The sequence below is a fragment of the Conger conger genome, chromosome 12 (genome assembly GCF_963514075.1).
Source record: "Conger conger chromosome 12, fConCon1.1, whole genome shotgun sequence".
NCBI classification, from domain to species: Eukaryota; Metazoa; Chordata; class Actinopteri; order Anguilliformes; family Congridae; genus Conger; species Conger conger.
In genome coordinates this window covers 35,446,972-35,464,306 of record NC_083771.1, presented here as the reverse complement: position 1 = coordinate 35,464,306, position 17,335 = coordinate 35,446,972, and the positions used below count along the sequence as shown (strand labels likewise).

Here is a 17,335-nt window from a genome sequence, read left to right as displayed (position 1 = left end):
CAGTGTCTGTATTCCATTTAACATTATGAAAGCCACAAAAAACATTAGCAGAGTAAAATAGGTTGCGATAATGCTCCTAAATGGCATGGTTACAGTTAAAATGCTGTGATGCAGTAATTAAATAAATACATGCCTGTGATCTTCATTTGTTGCAATGAGACTGGAAACATTCCGCAAGATGCCTCCACCACTTTCAATAATAGCCAGGGTGTTAGTTTGGCTTCGGTATGTCAGAGTGCTGACCAAGAAGGCCAATGCTCCCTCTACAGCACATATATCAGCTTTGTTTTCAGTGCAGTGTGCTGACAAGTTCCACAGGGCACTAAGAACACTCTTTAAGGTGGATTCCTGCAAAGGGGAAAAAAACATTTGTTTCATCATAATGTGTTTATGCCAGTGGAAATGAGACTCAAATCATATTCACAAGAAAGTGTGAATACTAAACTTGTATAAAACATGTGAAATGGCCTGTTGGGTCTCACCTTCTTGACATCCAGAGCACATTCCATGAGCGCCTTCACACTCCCCACCTCACGTAGCGTCTTCTTACTGTTGACGTCTGCACGCCAGGACAAGTTCCTCAGAACACTGGCAATTACCTGAAAAAATACATACCAATGGAAAATAGGGCTTGTGTAACTCAATCACTAAAAATGAGATATTTATTAACACCATATTGTATATACAGTACATATATACTGCTCACGCTGAGAGAACATTACCTGCTGTAAATCCTCACTGTCTGATTTCAGCTGAGCCACCATTGCCCTCATGCAGCCTTTCATTGAACATAAAGTCGCCTGAGTGTTTAAGAGAGACAGACCGAGGTAAAATTAGTGTATACATACATAACCACTCTGGGAACATCAGTCCTGGCAAACCACCCACCTTATTAGCCACATCCCCGAAGGTCAGGTTTGTGAGGGCCATTCCAGCATACCTCCTCAGCGTTACACTGTAGTGGTCACTAGTCAGCCCGTATATCTCACAGTCAACCTGCAGCAGTTCTCCTATTGCCTGGAGACCACCTAAGATGAAGAAAATTAGAATTGGTAACTAATATACAAGCACTAGTGCACTTATGCTGATACAGACAAAGGCAACATTTGTCCCAATGTCATTTCTTTCGAATAATGCAATTTCCATTTTTCCCCCACCTGGGTAACAGCCTGTAGTAATGACATCATGCCGTAAACACAGAGCCTGGCTATTTTTTCAAAAGCACAGCTAATCGCCAAATCTATGCAAACTCATCACAATCAGAGTTCATTGAGATTGCTTACCTAGTTCATTCATGGCATGCCTGTGTTCCTCATCAAAGGACAGCTTCATTAGCACACAAACGGCAGGGCAGATCTGGTGCTCCACAGGAGAGGGCACTGAAGCAAAGAGAATTAGCCCAATTCAATTCAACGCAAGCCCATTTGGACTACCAAAACAGCATGCTACTAATATCACTGGAAACATTTTAAGGCATGATTAAGGAATCAACAGCAGCAAGGCACATACTGGGGTTTTTGTCTTGGTCGACCCCTCGCTCGTGGGTTTCCTGCCAATCCCAGCAGGTCTCACAGTAGGCCCGAATCTGCTCCAGGAGGTGCAGCACGCGGATTTCCCTGCGCCCGCGCTTGTCGTCAGGCTGCGAGTGGATGATGTTGTGGAGGGCGGCACTGGCCCGGGCCCGGGCCTCCTTGCTGCCCCGTGAGTTTCCCAGGAGCACGGAGTCCTTGTCATTACCATGGAGCAGCTGTATGAGCAGAGGCAAGCAGCCTGACTGCCGCATTGCAATGCAGCTGTCCTGGGAGCTGGACATGGCCAGCAGGGTGCGGGACATATCGTCTTTGTCGTGAGTGCCCAACATTGACAAAAGTGAATACACCATCTCCACCTGAGGGGAAAACACCAGCGACATTAGCATCGTGTTGTCCTCATCAGTGAAGAATCAACTACCATTACAAAAATAATAAAAGCATATGAACCAGTGAGTGGTTCTGTGTTGGCTAACGTATTGTGAAAATGGATTATATGAGGCCAGTCATAAACCCTTTCAAGTACTGTATTAGTAAAAATGTTGTGCAGCAACCTGGAACTTGGAATCTTCAGTTACCTTGGTCCCCAGGTGACTTGTCAGTCTGCGTGGGACAGAGTAACTACTACCACAGCTCATATCACTGGTTGCCTCATGGTCCATTTGAGAAATTGAGCCCTGAAAAACAAATAGTAGGTAGAAAGAAATATAGACAATGAATGAACTTAATTCATACTGAAAAATAATAATACTGGATCTGAATACGGGAACCATAATATACAAGTTCATACAGTCTGCAATTACAGATGACATGTCTTTTGAATAAATAGAAAATTAAGGAATACAGTAGCTCAAGAATTGAACTAGGCATATAAATATACATTTTCCCAGTTGAAATGATCACAGCAATCACAGCTGCGTGCATTTGAAGTTGAACCATCTGCATTCTATGAGTTTGGGAATTTTGCTTTATGAAAACACAATAAATATAAAATGCATTTTAGGTTACAAGATCAAGGTGTCACTAGCAGCAAATAAATGTGCATGCATACTAATCAGCTACTATGTTTAAAAAAAATAAAAAAAATAAAAATAAAACTAAGTTATGCTATATCATTTGAATGAAAAAAGTCAAAAAAGACTGAAGACAGCGAATTAAGTGAATAAGACATCTTAATTAAATACTGCTCCTTAAGAGTAAAGCCAAATATGATTTTCCAATATCCCTGGAGGGGAGGGAGGTAGGGACTGCTACCCCGCCAAGAGGATTAATCACATTCACAGTCATGGGTCCCCCCCATCCATCTCTTTCAGTACCAGTTCAGACAGGCAGGCTAGGAAAGCACCTCAGTGAGAGCAGAATCAGGTCACATCAGCAACATGGCGGCCCTGCAGCTGTGGATCCTGTACAGAGTAGACCGGAGAGGAGCACGTTGGTCCTTACCTGACCACACCCTGGGGCAGCCATGCAGGCCTCGCTGGATACCGGGGTTCCTTCTCTCGACTGCTCACCGTCGAGGGAAGTGGTCTCATGCTTGCTCTGTGACGTCTTCTGAGGGAGGGGGAGGAATGAAGGAGTTGCAGGGTGTGTCGAGCAAAGAGCTGCTAGGCTACAGCCAAAGCAGGAGCATCAAGCTCTCTGCGTGACCTAAATAAGCTACAGATCAGCCTCAGGCTTTACTGGAAGGGAGGGGCAAATTAAATGTGTCCAATGAGCTTTATCTTCACACACATGGCTGGAATCTCTCTCCTCTCTAACTCAGAAATACAATCTGTTCTGTGCACTTCCCCCTCCAAGGGGCAAATCTACTGAAACAGAATAAAAAGGACTCCCCTAGACAGGCTGTGCGCCTGTCAAACCATTAAAGTCACATGAGATGCCTCCATCTCTAAAGGCAAGGTGCTTATGCAAGGATGCACAAAAATGAAAGTGCAAGGATTGAGTGTTATGACAAGAAATTAAATTCCATTTAAAATGCAAAATGTTTTAAATTCCATTTAAAATGTAAAATGTGATGTGCCTAGGAAGTAGGGTCTTGGTTTTAAAGATCACAGCTGTGAGCAAAAGTCAATTGTACTGAAGAAAATAGTGCTGGGACTATGAGGCAAGATTCCACTGACATCGGGACTTGTTATGCATGACTGTTAAATGGCATAGGCCCTTGACAGCCAGGCCAATCTACACAAAATCAACATATGCAATGGAGTCAGTGGAGCATTTAATGGAATTAAATAACAAAATAAATTTAGATTCTCCTTTAGTGGAGTAGATCCTCCTTTAGCGGCGTAGGTTCTCCTTTATTGGAGTCGATTCTCCTTTATTGGAGTCGATCCTCCATTAGTGGCATAGGTTCTCCTTTAGGGGAGTAGGTTCTCCTTTAGGGGAGTAGATTCTCCTTTAGGGGAGTCGAGTCTCTTTTAGGGGAGTAGATTCTCCTGTGGGGGAGTAGATTCTCCTGTAGTGGAGTAGATTCTCCTTTAGGGGAGTCGATTCTCCTTTAGGGGAGTCAATTCTCCTTTAGGGGAGTCGATTCTCCTTTAGGGGAGTCGAGTCTCCTTTTGGGGAGTAGATTCTCCTTTAGTGGCGTAGGATCTCCTTTAGTGGTGTAGGTTCTCCTTTAGTGGCATAGGTTCTCCTTTAGGGGAGTAGATTCTCCTTTAGTGGAGTTGATTCTCCTTTAGGGGAGTCGAGCCTCCTGTAGTGGAGTAGATTCTCCTTTAGGGGAGTCGATTCTCCTTTTGGGGAGTCGAGTCTCCTTTTGGGGAGTCGAGTCTCCTTTTGGGGAGTCGAGTCTCCTTTTGGGGAGTCGAGTCTCCTTTTGGGGAGTAGATTCTCCTTTAGGGGAGTCGAGTCTCCTTTTGGGGAGTAGATTCTCCTTTAGGGGAGTCGATTCTCCAGGCACGTACCTCGGACTCGCCCGGATGGGACTGCAAATGTTGCCGGATCCGCAGCATGTCCTTCTCAATCTGCTGAATCCGTGCCACTCTTGCCTGAAAAGCACATTTCAACAAGGAAAATTGAATCATGCAGGTCTATGTGAAATTAAAGAACTGAGCACTCATAATGAAAAACTTGGTAGACCTAATACCTTAACTTAGACTAAATATGGTTTTGTTTCATTAATGTCTTTTGGGAATAGGGGTTCTAATTTGCAGAAAATTACAATAAAGGAAATGACTAAAATGCTTGCTCTGTCTTTTGGGACACATGTGATTGCTTTGTGCACTTTAATCTGGAGGTACTAAGTACAGGACACCATCCTGGGGCTGGCTTTTGACCCTCTGTTTCCTTGGGGAAGCCAGCAACATCCACTTGTAATTGATGTGATGAAATCATCATCCATACTCTGAGACCATCTAGCCCATGGGTGTCAAACTCTGGCCCGCGGGCCAAATTTGGCCCGCAGTGTAATTATATTTGGCCCGCGAGGCAATATCAAATTACTATTAGAGCTGGCCCGCCGGTATTATACAGCGTATTACTAATACTACAAATCCCATAATGCTCTGCTGTTGTTTTGGCGCGTCAATCAGGACAGGACCCAGACATGCCCTCTCCTCTGTGTCAGTAGTGATCCGTGCTTCGGCAGGAAAGCCCCCGCTCACCCCGCCTCCCCGTGCCTCTCTCCCAGACCACGCCGCGACCTCATACTACAACTGTCACCGTGTTACCCCTTCCCAAAAATGTCGAAAAGAAAGGCAGAAAACAGAACCTTTCTGGACAGGTGGGAGGCAGAATATATGTTTACATATGTAAAAGACAGACCTGTTTGTCTTGTATTAGGGAGGGCAAAGTGGAGCTTTAGAATGTAGACCGCTGTGTGTGCACGTGAGCTCGCCAATACATTTCTCACAGAAAACGTAATTTGTCCACTTTTTTACTTCATAGTAGAGGTGATCAAACTTACAATAACTAAGTGCTAGTGTGTTCTAAGCCTTTACTGGTCCCTGTACGATGTTAGCATGATGTAGCTAGCATACGCGAATAGCACAAAGCCATACAATTTGCTTTTTAACGGCACTTGGTCATTCGAACAATATAAATAAAAGCATTCGATTAAGTTCGACGGCACCGGAATTTTCTGTCGTACCGTCCATAAATGGCAAAAGTCCCACCATCGGATTTATTTAAATCTTTAAAAGTTATACATTTTCTGAATCGTCATTAATTCATCCTGTTTCTATCAGTGATTCGGCGTGATCGGACAGTTCTGTAGCTATGTAAATGACGTCAGAAGGATACAGCACTGTTATTTGCTACCTAAACTTTGACGCACGCTCGAGAGCGTTAACATGATTTAAGTCTGACATGTCTATTGTCAAAATCCATTGAAACTATTAAAAAGTAACCAGGGACTTTGGACTTATAAGGCTGGACATACCGAGTACCCAGCAAAAATATTGACCTGGCTACAGTCACACTTTTGAGAGTTCGAACTGCCATCAACTGCCATGTATGAGCGCGTGAAGTAAACCAGTTAAAGCCATTTTCGATCTCCATAAATGTAAACAATTGAATGTCAGTGAAATCTGCCTGTTTTTCGGTGCCGTCGGGGTCCAGCATTTAACATTGATGGAACCGCCGTGTGTGCACAGTTTGCTGAAAAACTCGGTGTACTCGGCGCTGAGTTTAGCCGGCGATTTGCCGACTTTGATGTCCAGAAATGTAGATTTTGAACAACCTCCAAATGGAGCTGATTGAACTCCAGTGTAATGACACGCTGAAGTCAAAGTATGATGCTGTTGGCGCCCCACAGTTTCCACAGTTCATCCCTGACACAATGCCTCAGCTCCGCACCCAAGCTGCTCAATTGCTCTCCATGTTCGGCAGCACTTATCTATGTGAACAACTTTTCTCCTTGATGAAGATGACGAAAACATCTCACAGGAGACGTCTGACTGATGAACACCTTCGTTCGATACTGAGGGTTTCCTCAGCTCAGAGCCTGAGCCCAGACATTGAGGAACTAGCATCCAAGAAAAGATGCCAGGTATCTGGCTTGGGCACATCAGATTAGATCAGTGTGTCGCAAACTGAGCAATAATTAACGTTTTCTTCATGCACTTTTTCTTGCTACTCCAAGGCCTGAATGGTTGATTCATTCATTGTTGTTATTTTATTTTCAAATTTATTAGCCTGTGGAAAAAGTTTATTTTGATATTTACCTCAGAAGGCTGCAAATAGAAAAGAGGCATACAATTTTTATTTAAATTTTATTTAATATGCCATTGATATGTTTTTTTATTTATTTGAAATTCGAAGTTATATAAGCGTTGCTTGTTCCATATTCAATGTTAAAGCAAAACTTGTTGGGGTCCATATTAAAAGGTTCATTTGTTCAACGTTGGCCCGCGGCTTTGTTTAATTTTAAATTTTGGCCCACTGTGTATTTGAGTTTGACACCCCTGATCTAGCCAGTTAAGCCTAGAGCAAGTGCACACAAGATACCAGATTGGACATGAATTGGTTCCAGCTTGATCATTACAGAGCCACCCATTTGTGCGAATGGTGCCAGGGATCTGGGGTCACATTAATCCAACACCTGGATTTGTGCTAACACAGTGGGAACCTTTCAAGGGCAGGCAGGGAGAAGCATAAGAAGAAACAGTGCCTGCACATCATAAATGGCCCTAAAAACAAACTTGTTGACTAAGTCACAATCAAGTGGCCACTTTTAGAGATCCACCAAAACCATGTGATTTACCAGTAACAGGCCATAAAATAGGAACTAGTTATTCTGAAAATGCTTGTGGAAGCTTGTTCCTGGTCCCAAAGTTGAATCAAACAAGAGTACATTTGAATTCCATACTGTGGCCAAACAGGAAGGAAAAAGAGCCCCGGCTGACCTGTGCCCTCTTTTCCATGTCCTGGCAGGTACCGAGCTGCTCCTCCATGGCAGCTCTGATCTGCCGGGCCTCGTACTCCAGCTGCCGCCGAGTCATGTCAGTCTGCAGAGAAAACTACAGCACAGCCTTGTATGATTGCGGCTGTTTGAAGCCATAATGCTGCTGAAGACTACCAAATCCCCCCACCCACACACACATTAGTGCCTCATCCTTCTGCTGGAGACAACAGCAGATAACTCTGACGTCTCTACGATTAGCACTTTCTAAGCTAATGGGCCACTCATGGACTTATGTCCATGACAGTAAAGCATTCATTTAGGGAACAGAAACATATTATGTGCATATTATGACTTGTTTGAAACAGTGGTCTGTGTTTACATTTATAGAGCTGACTGAGGGACAGGCACACGCTCGCTCACTCACTCACATTTTCTGTCAGAGGAAGGCTGTCGATCCTCTTGGTGAGGTTCTGGAGTTGTGCGTAGTACCAGTCTTTCTCCTTCTCCTCTTTCTCCAGCTCTGCCAAGAGCAAAGACCTACAGGACAAAGACCATATCAGTTAAAAACAAAATCACAATTTATGAACAAGATCATCAGAATAAAAGCCCTATATAATGCCCTGTAATTTAAAAAAGTAAATAAATGACAATTGGATTTCGGGGAATTCCATTGACCACTTTCTTTCAACAACCTCAAGAAAAAAAATAAAATAAAATCGGGCCAACTTTTGTTGGCCATGACCGTGGCCAGAACTTGCCTCAACAATGCATCAAAATCAAAAGAGGACAGCTGATTCTGAACCCAGACTGGAAGTCAGGGAGGCATGTGGCCTGCGAATATGACACATGTTCGACTGCAGTACAGAACCTGACGAGTGATGAATCTAGAAATCCACGTGCCAATCAGCTTAACAAGGAAAACAATGCTCGTGTGGAGTGAGGAAGGGGATTTCCAATGGAAATATATATTGTACAGCACCATAAGATAACGCAATGACACAGCACTAAAAGTCCATGTCACTTAATATTAGAATTCACTTCTATTCAGAAATGCAATGTCGTGTTTTCTTTTTTTTGTGAAGCCTGCAATGCTAAATAAGAACTGATAGATTGTAAAAGTGTAAAGGGTTCAGATCACGTCTTCATCTTGTGCTCACGTGGCCTATAATCAGCCTGATTTGACTATACAGGTCACGACACACCAATGATAGTGCAGCAGGATCTAGGCCATTTTGTAGAACTTCCCTTTAGATCCAATCAAAAGCACTGAATGCAACAGTTAAGTCGACAACACTATTGCATGTTATTGTGGGCCTGGAAATGGGACCAAATTCTGCTCAAATGAAACTGAGCAAAAATAAGACTAACATCTTAAACACATGAGCAAAGGGCTGAGATCGACACAGACACTAAAACCTAAGAATAGACCATCAGTCAGAGGAGGCTACACAAAGAGCACATCTCTGTCATCTGACTGACCCAAACATAAATCTGACCAACACCCCAACAGACTTTGAAGAAGCAAGTGTGTACAAAAACAGTGAGCAGCCTGTTTGGGGATGACGCTGGCATGACTAAATTAGCCGATAACAGCGGTGGAGCACTATGCACATTCTTCCGGGAAACCAAGGGAGAATGAATGACCTAGTCCCATGGAGAGAAAGGAGGACACTTAAAGCTGACTCACAGCACAAAGATGAAGCCAAAACGGAGTGGCCCGGGAATGGGCAGTCTCATTCTGACTCATAGTATACTCATACGCTTAGGGTCAACAAAGATATTTAAAAGGATCTTTTGGTTATGAAGTGCACAAAAATGCTGAGATTGAAATCTACATTTCCTGCACAGTATCTAAATTTATAAAAACAAATTGACAAATTGCAGAGTAAACAACAAGCTGACACATCCCTGGGAGGGAAGAATATTTTAATTTCTTATTCCTGTATAATGATCCATTTACTGTCAGAAAATGACATTGCTGTGTAGTTAAACATAGCAATGTAAAATACAGATTTTTCCTGGATTTAGTCCTGCATTAAGTGCACTGAAAAATCAGTTACAACAAGCCTATAACCAATAAATGGGAAATAACAAGCTTACCCTTTACGTGAGCATAGGCATAGCGGATGAACAGAGATATGCTTTCACCTTCTCTGCAACTGAACAGCCAACTCCTTACTACAAAACTGCAGTTTTGAACACTTCTTGGCATTAGTCAAAGCTACTCTGCACTATTAAACTTGATATATGCCCGAGGAAAAAAAACAAACGAATGCGATGAAGAATCATAACTACTCCATGTATCCAGTGCTGATATCCAGGGCTAGATAAGAAACCAGTGCACTGCAAGAGTAACAAGGGAACTGACCTCTCTTTCTCCAGCTCTTCCAGGTAGCCGGTGCTCTCCCGGCCCCCGTTCACCACCACTCTCCTGGGGAAGGAGCCAGTGGGGACGGGGCTGCTGCCTCCGGACCGCCCCGATCCAGAGCCCTCACGGCTGTCGTAGCGCATGGGCACTTTGGGCCTCATCTTCACGGCAGGGAAGCTGCCGGGATCTAGGTTCATCTCTGCGGGGATAAAGCGGAAATGTGCGGCTTGATCAGATTCTCCACTGCTGAAGCTTTACATGGAAAAGAAAGAATGGCTCAAATCAGGGCAGTGTCACTCGCACACATTGGCAAAACACCCACTTATTTACTTCCTGATAAACAATAATAATGAAATCTACCGTAGAAAGTTTGTTTTAAATTTTTATGCAAAAGTTAAGTTGGGAGGTTGAGGTGTAAACGGCACACAAAAAAATATTAGCCAAATAAATTACTATCCTCTTTCATGAAGCTACAATTAAACCAATTTTGCTTTTATGATTTTTCAAGGATACTCTAGCATTGCCTGGTACACTGACAGGATATTAAGGCATTTTTATTAGTGAACTTGATAATAAAGCTTAGAAAAGATAATTATCTGGAGTATTAGGAATGCATTTGTCATGTGGCTACTAGATAAGTTTTCATTGAAGGAAAATTACTGAAATAATTTGCCAGTATTATACATTGTGGAAATTCCTAAATTTCAAATTGATGCATTAAAAAAATAAAAAATGAGCTATGCAAAAACAAGAGACATTATCCAGTAAATTTGTTGAGGAATGAAAAGGCAAGGGGTAAATTTGGGAGAGTGGAACATGGAAAATCCTCAACATATCAATCAAACGAGTTCAATCGAATATTTCATTGAACGCATTTTCCGAATCGCTATTTATTCACAATACAATTCAGTTTACTCTGGCCTAAACATACCACAGAAAGAGCCAGAGGCTACAAGGGTAAAGAAAAACCTTCCCTCACAATGCCTTGTGAAAGTCAAGTGTGAGAAGCAATTTGCCCTTTGAAATAAAGACACCAAATTGCTGCTTTTCAAGGGAAGCAATACACGCCACTGTTCTAAAATCATCAGTGTTCTATGATGAAATGGGGCCAATATTATCAACTCTGTATAGCCACTTCTATAACCGACGTATAGCTAGACTTGCATGGTAAACTCTTACTAAAACTAATGCACTCATCACTGCTTATACAGGGATGTCTAGAAAGGTAGGCAATGAACAACTACAAATAAAGAATACCTATGTTTATGCCATTCCTAAACCAAAGTGCATACATTTCCAGAATAAAAACATTCAAACCCCTACCTTTAAGTCTCTCTAGAAGGTCAATTTGCCCTGAAGACTCACTGGACTCTTCTTCAACGTTTCCTTGTAGCTGTTTCAGCACCTCCTGGAACAGATAATGAAGCACATTCAGTATTCCTCACTGTGGTAACAGACAGCTGAATGCATTTCTACAGCTCTGCACATGAACATGACTGGCTCACACACGACACCACTTTTTGCAGCAATGCCTGAGCCACTAATGATGTAGTCAAGTGTCATTTCCCCCATTTTCTTGTCCTAGTAGCCTACTTGCACTATGTGCAACAACAAAGTTGATTCTTATTCTGGGGGGGGGGGGGGGGGGGGCAGTATCCTGCCTACTTCAACACACAATTCCTGGCAATAGACATCAACTCCCAAAACTTAGAGTAAATCTGCATCTGAATAAGAGCCAACAATCGTACATTCTTCATGATAGCTCAATAATGTTCTAGAGGAACACCCATGACTAGAACAAGATTGTACTACCAGAATCACAAGGGAGTTTCTGTCTCTTCCAAGGTTCTTAAGGTTGGTGGCACAAAATAATACTCTTAAATGCCATCAAACGACCTCCCTAACAAGCAGAAGCACAAAGACCCCTGAACTGAGCAGATGTATGCGTCCTAAACCTTCTGTTGATCTTTTGCCGCCTCTGAGGGCAGTGGGCATTGATCTTGCTGTCAAAGCTTATTTCCTTTTATCCTGCATTAGACCGTGAACACAGATACAAAGAGATTCAATATCTTCACCATCAAGTTCATATTGCTGTGTTTTGGGTTTAAAGCAAATCTTTGTTCAGAAGGTGGCTGTTATTTCACTGCTGGATATTTAAAATACAAAAACAATTCAGGTGGTGGACAGATTTTACAATTTTATTAAAGTTGTTCACTGTGTAATCAGAGCTTATTCCATTTCAATGTCAAAGTGATGCACTGAAAAAATCCCATCTGCAGGAAATGATGGGCCTGGCAGACAAAACCTTCAATTACAGTCATCAATAACAGCTTTCAACTTAATGGACTTACAATACTGCTTTTGCTTCTTCAATATTTCATAGATGGTAAATGTACAGAAATTGTCAGGAAGTGATTAATGTTGGAGAGTATCACACTGGAGTATAGGTATTTGAAGTCCTTAAATACATAATTATTTTTGGCAGAGACGGATGGTGGTATGTTCAAGCAGAAAGCATCCATCTCAAAACTATGTTAAAAGCATACGAGACAAAAGATTTAGGGGGGATGTATGGGTCCACAATTAAGGGCTAAGCAAATTGCTCACAAATGTCAACTCCTGGGCCTTATTGACAAAAAGCTTAAGATGCTTCCAATAATTTCCCAACTCGACGGCACCTACCTGGTCATATAATGCTCAGGAAAATTGAGATTTTCAAACAATGGGGAACATTGAAACAAAATCTAAAAATGAAACAATGTTTTAATGACTTTCCTTTCCCCATTGTAATTAAGTGAGGAAGGTAGGTCTATTGTGTGACACAGGAGGTTAATGCACAGGAAAAATACTGTTCATGCCAAAATAATTAAACCAGACCCTACTAGCCTGTCCCGTAACTAAAATGCAGGTGATTAAAAAATATTAAAATAAAATATTTCACAGAAAATCATATTGTCACAAGAAATTCATAATTTCTAAGCTTCAATTAGGCTACTTGGGAAGGAGTTATTGTTGAAGGCCAAGTGCTAAACTGTTAACCGTTCTAAAAACATCAGAAGCCCATTTTAAGCCTGGACTGGGACTTTGTTCCAGTTCTGATGCCATGTATTCAACAACTCTTCTCCAATTTCTCGACCGATGATGCGGGTGACCTTCAGTGGTTGTTAAGGGCGCAGTATTACATGTGAGCGAGATCAAACCGTGACCCCATGACAAAAGAGATGTGAGAAAACTAAGCTCCCATCTCTCGCATCTTCAATCCTGCCAGGGGTTGCAATGTCCCTGCAGCCCTGTTTGATGTGGCTGTGACTTCCCATACATTTTTAACCACAAAAGAAAACAACCCTCTTTAATCTCCTGGTCTCTTCTGAAATCCTCTCCCATTACGAGACATCTACTTCATTATTCGCTTTTCTTACTGAACCCGTTGAACATAAAAGTCAGAACGCCCAAGTCTTTAGTTTGCTCTAATCCAAAGGCCTTTTAATGTCAGACCTTTAACAGCCAATTGGTCCGGTAACCATGGAAACTTCAGCCCCCACGAAAGAAGCACCATATTAGTCCCGACATTTCCAGTCCGTGTCAACAACTGCCCATTAAAATCAATGCATCCAAAAGACCCTATTGCACAGAGCGCACTGCTGTGTGACTTACCACGATAAAGGCATGGCGGTCGCTGCAGGCCACGTTTCTGAGAAAGAGCCTCATCCCCACTGGGCGTCCGCAAGATAGCTCTGGGTTGCGAGCTGTGGAGCGGCTGCGGTCAAACAGCGCGGTGTATCCCGGCGATAAGAAGCCGGAACGGCGTCCAACACGCGATCCTCATTCAGGAAACCGGGTGTCATCCCACCCAGCTCCGAACCTATCAGTCTGACGCGCAAGGGAAGACGAGGCGGCTGCAGCCGCCCCCCGTTAACCCAAAACAATACTGCTCCCAGATCCCCCCCCGGGCATCCTGCCCAGGCAATGTGCGAGATGACCTATGGCTGCCTGCCTCAGACATGCAGAGGGGCTGCCCTAAACCTGGACATGTATTCCTACTGGGGGTAATACAGGGGTCACCTTTTATTCTGTGCCTAATGACACCAGGAAATGCACCCACCAGCCATGTGACTGTGGGAGTTTCTTGGGAGGAGTTGTTCAGTGACCAGGCTGGTGTTTATCCCAGAGAGAAGTGACATCTGGGCTGGGAATTGATCGAGCACAATGGCTTTATTATTGTGACAGACCACGAGGTATAGTCCCGCGTTTCTGGTATGATTCACGGCAGAATACAAAGACTAATCAGTAACTCAGACAAAAACAGTGCAGAGAATGTCGCAGCACTAAAAATACAATGTTTCAGTTTCAGTGATGCAAAAATGTTCACCAACAGCTGTTCAAATGTACAAAAAAAATTTAATCTGTTTACACAGTAATTGGAGCCAGTAAATCCCATTTATGTCTGAAAAAAGCCCATCTGTTTTGCAAGTTTAACCAGTTAAGCCCAGTCTACATCAGACTTCAGACGGGTCTAGACAGGACTAGACGGAAGTTAAGTTTAGAGTTTAGTATAGTCTTAGCGGTGTGTAGTGTCGAGTTTTACAATGTCTGATCTTGACGGCCAGCGTTTTCGAAACGGACCATGGCAAGTCTTGTCTCAAGTTGACTTTGCTGGTTTTAGAACATAACCAATCACAAAGCAGCACAACTGGAAAAAATTGTCAAATTTGGACGACAGTTATGTTAAGTTGCTTAAAAAAAATAAAAAAATGAAAAAACATGGTACCAAACAATAAATAGAAAATACAAAGTTAACGTTAGCTAGCTAAACAAAATACACATATAATGGTCACAAGAAGAAACAAACTGTTAAGCACACTGGGTCGTTGGAACCATTTGTTTGTTTACATGGAGCTTTGGGGTGGACTGTTTTTACTTGGACATTCTGAGCTTCCTTCCATCTCGTCTCGTCTCAAGTCCGCTGTTTGATGTAAACTGGGCTTTAGACAAACTGAAATAACTAAGTGCAATATTTTCAGATCAGTCTCTGACTGATTGGATAATTAGGTAATGTTATTCTTATGGTTAATTGTGTTTGGTGTACTTAGAAGGGTCCTAGGTTGTATGTCGTGTGCTGAACTTCAGGATAACTGTTAAGGGCTGCGCTATGCAATTAGTTATGCCTGTATTGTAACTGTTTTTATAAGCTGTAGTGAATCTCCTCGGATATCGCTCTGAAATTGTGTGTCTTCCAAATACATAGTGCTTTTATTCATATAATATATATAATAAAAGCAAGCGATAAGATGGATGCTGAAATATGAGGGCTAATGGCTTAGGCCTATAAGTAAACCCAGCCCACTTGCGAGCGAGATACCAGAGATATCTGAGGCTGGATAGAAGCTTCTTAAAATGACATTTCATACTCCCGGTAACGGAAATCGATGCACTGCCTAAAAAGCATCGGACAAAGTCACAGCCACAACGGATTGCAGGAGTATCCCATTTCTTTCAGCTTGAATTTCCTCTGATCAGACGTCCAAAAAGGCCTCTGCAGCTTTGACCTTCAGCCAGGCTTTTAATGTTCAAAAGGGAAGGGGGTCGGCGGGGTGTTAGGTCCTGCTTTTGTATACTTAAACTGAAGGCAGAACGCCCATGAAACGCAAAACATCACATGACGTACAAATTATGTGAAACAAGAAAAAATACCAACCCCTGTGTCCCAAGCTTGCCAGAGGCCAGAGATCCACTAAAGTTTCTTTTTAAAAGCAAACTGGAACATTGAGTCTAATGTCTACCAAACATGCAAGGACCATTATTGATGGAATGGCAGCACCAAATGTGGCATAGAAACCTCCCTATACATCAAGAATCCTAGTTAGACTGGATTCTGGGTAACAAATCTTCAGTAAGCTAGGATGTCGAAAGATTGAGGCCAATATAAACTGGAAGACCTCAAGTACGTAAAGATTTTTATGAAGATCTTGTCAAATGAGGCTGTTCCACTGCAATATGTGCCAGGAAGGAGTGTTCCAGGGCCGGGCAGGCTGCACCAGACGCCAGGCGGGAAAGTGCAATTCCCTAAACTTGGTCCCATTTCTGCAACAGCTGAGCATATCACTGAATTATCCCCGCTGTCCCTGTTATTGGATCACACTTTCTGCAAATGTGCAACCAGAGCATTCAATGGGGGCCCACAGGTGGCAATCTGCATTATTTTATTTGCCAAAAAAATTCTCCAGCACAGGTAAATATTAATTAATAAAATGAACATGAAGTAAACAAACAACCTGAGCCTACCTTTAAATACCATTTTCAGATCGTAGCTGGGCTTTATGTAGTTATGAACTAACCACAACAGTTACGCTTGTTACAGCATACAAATAAAGGTTTACTGGATAAGATCAGCTGCAGTGTAAACAAGGAATGAGCATTTAAATGATTGACCTTGAATACGAGAGGGGATTTTAATGAAGTACTCAGGGGCTCTTTTACGTTAGAATGCCACTAGAAGTATGAAGTAGCTACACCATCTGTATATGTAACAGTACGATGACAAACTGTTCAGAGGTTAATCAAGAGATCGTGTTCATTTTGCACAATGCATTAGAACTATTGCGTCAACAAAACAAAAAAAGCAGAAATAAGTGGAGATGAGCTGATATCACATACAGAGGATGTCACCTCCTTGTTCCTGTGAATTTCATCAGGGTGGGCAGTGACAGCCTCATGCAATAATCAGTCAATAAACATGAGTGAACTGAATTACTTAAATTAGCAAAATGTTTATCTGGGGAAGCCGATCTTAAAGCAAATGCACAGGAGAGACGTCCGCTGCAGCTGCTGGGCTGTGGCGAGGTTTCCTCGCGTTTGTCCCCAGCCGGGAGGGAAACGCACCACGGCCGGATCTGAGCGGCATTGACAGGGCACAATGGCAGGAAGGAACCATTTCTATAATAAGACACATCCTCCAGGGTCAGAGAGGGAGCTTTTCAGCCTTTGTGCTGGACCAGGTCATCACATGTTTTTTAAAGAGATGTTTGTTTCAGCAGGATACAGCCTTGGGAACCATTTTATGGGGTTGTGACATGCAGATAGGACATTTCTAAGGTCCACACGCCCTGAGAATGCTAAACTGGATTTAGACGCTCCCTATCAGAGAAGGGACAGGAAATATTGAGCTTTGTTAATGATGCCAATTAGTCATCCAGTCTTGGGTCACAATACAGTTTCTGCATAATGGACAAAGAAAACAGACTACACCTGGTATTTACTTGATTGTTTAAAATGGGCAGTTAAGATTCAACATTACATGGAACTGATAAGACTGTTTGCTTGTGTACTTCAGATCAAAAAATAAATGCAAATAAAATGTAAATAATAAAAGATCCTCAGTTATATCTGCAAAACTTCCTGAAATACAACTTGCATTCATTTGACTTCCTTTCTTCTTAAAAAGTATTTCAATGGTTGGACTATCAAGCACAGAGTGGTCACTGAATAGACAGGCAAGCCTAGCTGCATTACCCTCATACTATCGGCAGAGGGAAGCAAACCCTACATAGCCCTCATTAGCTTGGTACATGAATGAAAGGAAATGGAAATGAAGGA

At 42.5% G+C, this 17,335-nt stretch overlaps 1 protein-coding gene across 1 annotated transcript in view; it reads right to left on the bottom strand.

The window, feature by feature from the left end:
- The window catches only part of apc (APC regulator of WNT signaling pathway), a 41,085-nt gene that overhangs the window by 7,602 nt on the left and 16,148 nt on the right, over positions 1-17,335 (bottom strand). Inside the window, exons 3-15 of the mRNA XM_061262639.1 lie at positions 11,066-11,150; positions 9,743-9,941; positions 7,803-7,911; positions 7,376-7,489; positions 4,436-4,519; positions 2,973-3,080; positions 2,108-2,206; positions 1,510-1,888; positions 1,284-1,379; positions 889-1,028; positions 723-800; positions 483-599; positions 134-348 (exon numbers count right to left, since the gene is read on the bottom strand). Of these exons, the coding sequence (XP_061118623.1) occupies positions 134-348; positions 483-599; positions 723-800; positions 889-1,028; positions 1,284-1,379; positions 1,510-1,888; positions 2,108-2,206; positions 2,973-3,080; positions 4,436-4,519; positions 7,376-7,489; positions 7,803-7,911; positions 9,743-9,941; positions 11,066-11,150 (1,823 nt within the window). The remainder of the gene's footprint in view (positions 1-133; positions 349-482; positions 600-722; positions 801-888; positions 1,029-1,283; positions 1,380-1,509; positions 1,889-2,107; positions 2,207-2,972; positions 3,081-4,435; positions 4,520-7,375; positions 7,490-7,802; positions 7,912-9,742; positions 9,942-11,065; positions 11,151-17,335) is intronic.